General features: G+C 41.7%; 1 protein-coding gene across 4 annotated transcripts in view; it reads right to left on the bottom strand.

The window, feature by feature from the left end:
* EXPH5 (exophilin 5) overlaps nt 1–4048 on the bottom strand; it is a 34837-nt gene that overhangs the window by 14250 nt on the left and 16539 nt on the right. For 3 of the 4 annotated variants that reach the window (XM_040706890.2, XM_004938823.5, XM_046898198.1), the window contains 2 exons: nt 3388–3545; nt 1055–1199 (listed from right to left, as the gene is read on the bottom strand). In XM_040706890.2, the coding sequence (XP_040562824.1) occupies nt 1055–1199; nt 3388–3436 (194 nt within the window). In that variant the 5' untranslated portion in view covers nt 3437–3545. Of the gene's footprint in view, nt 1–1054; nt 3362–3387; nt 3546–4048 lie in introns of those variants that run through there. The other variant, XM_046898192.1, reaches the window with a different exon arrangement.

The raw sequence follows: 4048 nt of genomic DNA, 5'->3' as shown, positions 1-4048 counted from the left end.
AATCTTGTTGCCTTTACTCGACCTCTCTTTACTTGCTTTGATCCAAACACCCCACAATGGCATGCAGCTGTGCTACAAAGCCTGTGCATCCCACTGATCACCATTTCCTGATGCTCTCCTTCCTTGTTTACCAGAGCAGTTCCTTGTCCCAGTGCTGTACCACCCAGGGACCAGTCCAACACCCTCAAACAGTGACAATCAGCTCTTGATGCCAAAGATCTCACAGCTTCATACTTGGATATGAAAGCACTGCATGAAGCCTGTTCACCTATCTTTCCCAGTCCTGAGCCTTAATTAACTGATATTTACACAAAAAGACTATATAAATATTTCATTCGGCTCATGGTGGCACTTGGAGAAAGGGACCACATGGGACAAAATAAGGAGAAAACAGTCTAACAAGTCTGAGTGTAGCCCCCATATCCTCTAAGCACTGGCTTTAGCCCTGAGGATGTGAGGGGGAAGGATGCTTCTCCCAATCCTGCAGCACCAGCACTGCCGATGTGCCGGTCCTTGGTCTAGCTCCAGCTGAAACCAAAGCCTTGACGAAGGACCAGAGACAAAAGAACCAGGAGCTGCCCTATTTGTCTGGATGGAGTTCCAGGCCCAGCTCTAAGCTGCCTCTGGGCCAGAAACAGTGGGAACTGCTGTGGCAGGGCTCCCGTACTCTGCACAGCCTGGGAATGCAATGCTTCCCTGTGATGCCACTGCCAGAGGACACCAGGTCCCTGTGCACCATACACTTTATCTGACAGAGTAATTAAACAGAACCCAGCCACTATGTCCAGGGGCTGCAATACACCCAGAAACTTTATGCAAACCTGAACAAAACAGATTCAGCTGAGAGACCTTAGCTATTACTTGCCACTTAACCCTTATTCTTTCAACACATTACAGACAATCTCTCATTACATGACCAACTAACATGTCAGACTTCCTGCAGGAGATAGGAAAATTACTTTTAACCAAGTTTTCTAAGCAAAACACAGAACGACTCACAGACTTTTAAGACTTCTAAAAGTCAGAAGTAAAGTATGTTTTTATTGTAGCTTACCGTGGTTGCTTCTGAGTCTGGTTTTTCCTTGATTTTCTGAAGGAGAAAAGCCAAGCAAAAGGTGATCTGAACCCCAGGAAGGAAGTGGACGTGTTCTTCTGTGCTTGAGGATTTGTGCAGGCTGACATTTTGAATTCTTTATGATCTAAAAAATATTATAAAAATTAGGGTGGTTTCAAATTCTTCTTATAAACAGTACTGAAATGCACATTAAAGGTTAGGTTTTCACAATTTTCTTTTCCTTACCTCTTATACTAGAAAAATCCAATTTTACTGACATTTATGTATGGGACATGCTGGTTTCTAATGACTAACTAGAAGGCTAAGGGAAAGATAAGCAGGTCTAAAGTTTCAAAAAGTACTGTTGTTTCTGGGTGATACATGTGAGATAAACAAGGCTGATTTTCAGGTAGCAAACAGCACTCAACCACTTGAAAAGTAGAAACATTTTAAAATAAAGGCAAATGAGGCATTTGAAAATGGAGGCACCCACAATCATTAATCACTTTCTTTTCACTTGTGTAAGAAATACTAGAGCTCTGAATGTACAATGAATTAATGGACTGCAATGTAACTACTTAAAGGGAATTCAGTATTGTGTACTATACATATACACTTCATTCCAACGGGATTCCCTGGGCCACTCCAAGGCTCTGGAGCGTGTATTTTCTGCTGTAAATTGCCCATTAGAAACTGCTTTTAAATGCAAAATATCACATATATTTTTTCTGAAGATCTGGTTTCTTCAGAAAGGTTACAGTCTGATTTCTTCAACTGCAGCAAGTTACTGCTGATAAACCCAGTGTGCCTGGAGGAGCTGTCCATGGCAAGGAGAGAAGTACCACTCATAGGTCAGGGAAAGGAACCGCAGCGTCTGCTGCTGAAATGTGCCACAAGAAACTAAAGGACATAAGGAAATAAGGCACTGCATCTTTTTTTTTTTTTTTTCCCATTTAAAACATCATGTGTTTCAGAAAACACAACAGCGTGCAAATAGCTTATCCAATGATGACAGGAGAAAGCAAAAACAGAAACAGGAGCAAAGTGTCACCAATAAAAAAAGCAAGAGGCAGTGTTTTGGACTTAGTTCAAGATGAAGCAAATAATGAACATCATGTGACTTAAATCCTGTGCAGGAGCCTTCACTTCAGTGACAATTCCTCCATATGCTGGGGATTCCTTTACCCCTTCAGAGCCTAACCCTGTGGTGGCATTGCTGGACTCACCACTGAAAGTGGCATCAGGAGAATCCTACCAGCACTCTGATGCATGCAGAACAGTCTAGGGATGTAGGCAGAGCAAGACTGTGGGTAGCAGAACCTTTTGTTAAACTTATATGGATGCAAATACCAGAGAAGCCTTTGAGGCACACAGCCCCTTCTTCAGGTCTGAAATAGAAACAGCAGCTTTCAAAGTCAAATATCAGGGAAGAACAATCATACACAGCTTGGTTAGCCAATGCAGCAATCAGACGACCTTTGAAAGAGAAAACCATATAGCTGTGGGCTAAGAGAGATGCCAAGAGGTCGACAGACAGGAAAGAGAGAGAGGTCCGTCCTGTGGAGGGCTGTAGTTTCAGCAAAATGTTTAGAACTCCACCTTTCATTTGAAATACTTCTCTTCACATGTTTCCGCTTCTACTTGCTATGAGAGTCAGTGCAGAACGTGCAAGAAGATGAATACAATGAAAGCATATATTACGCATGAAAACTATCTGTAGGAAAGATGGAAAAGATGGTACAGATGCCATGATTGGTAAAGATACCATGAGTTTTGTGCATGTCCACTTTGGATGGGCAACAGCAGCTGTGAAATGAGATCTCTGGCCATTCCGTCTCAGCCAGCCCAGCTGTCCAGGCTGTGCCACCCACCCTGGTAACCAACACAGTGTGCCCTGAGCCCAGTGCTACCAGAAAAGTCCCTGCTGGTACAGCCAAATCTCCCACCCAACCCAGATTACCTACTTATTCCACATGTCACTTAAGTGTTTCTGGTTTCTTTAAGAAAACCAGGGAAGGCTGAAACAGATTTTGTATGAAGCGAATATTACTACTTAAAGTGGGAAACCACCACTAAATTTACTGTAATAACAGCAACTCTGGGATGAGAGTATCAGGGACTTTCTGTTGTGACTCACAGCTTTGCCTTAGATTCTCTAAGAATCTGCTTACAAAAGCATTCATTTTAAAAAATGTGTTTTTGGCAAAACTTGGATGTGAGAAGAAACTCAATGCAAAGTCAGAAACTCCTTAACTACTAAATTCTGAAATGCTTAAGACATTAGTTTGGTGCCCATTATTATATAGGCAAGGAACTGGGAAAATGCAGCTTACTGCTCTTTTTGCTGTTCATTAGCTGATGCTCTAGTGGTGGTTTTAGCATTGTATTGACATCAATGTTATTCTGGAATTTTTTTCTCTGTATTTCTTCAAACCATTCTCCAGTCACTCCTTGCAGCCCTCCTTCAGATTTCTTTCTCTCCAGGAGTTTTCTAGAAAGGAAAAACAAAATAAAACCCATTTTAAACCCATTTTAGACATTGCAGACACATGATTAAGAATTATTCCCGTAGTTCATTTCTGTACTTGCAGTATATTTCTTCCTATAACATGACTGAAAAGAGACACAGAGGAACATGTTGCATTCACAGCAACCACACAGAAGGCTTCAGTGGGAGTAGAATGCTCCTGCTTACCAATGAGACTGTGACTGGCTGAACTGGACTACTCATATGCCTGCATTATTCTCTGCCTCCAAGTGCAACCTTCTTCCTTGTAAAATGGGGTAATAATTCGTAAGCATTACAAAACTATTTGAAAGTAAGATTACTGTATATAAGTATACAGTATATAATACTGTAACGAAGCAATTCTTATAACGTTTATTCAGACACTTAAGGAAAAGCATTAAGGGGATTATTCTGATTTTCCCGAGGAAGCTCGATGAGGCCCTGGCAGTGGGTGCCTACCACGTACTTTTTCTGCAAAGGAGAAC

Source organism: Gallus gallus, chromosome 1, assembly GCF_016699485.2.
Source record: "Gallus gallus isolate bGalGal1 chromosome 1, bGalGal1.mat.broiler.GRCg7b, whole genome shotgun sequence".
NCBI lineage: Eukaryota > Metazoa > Chordata > Aves > Galliformes > Phasianidae > Gallus > Gallus gallus.
The sequence above is the reverse complement of the archived record's forward strand: the minus strand, read 5'-3'. Positions and strand labels throughout refer to the sequence as shown.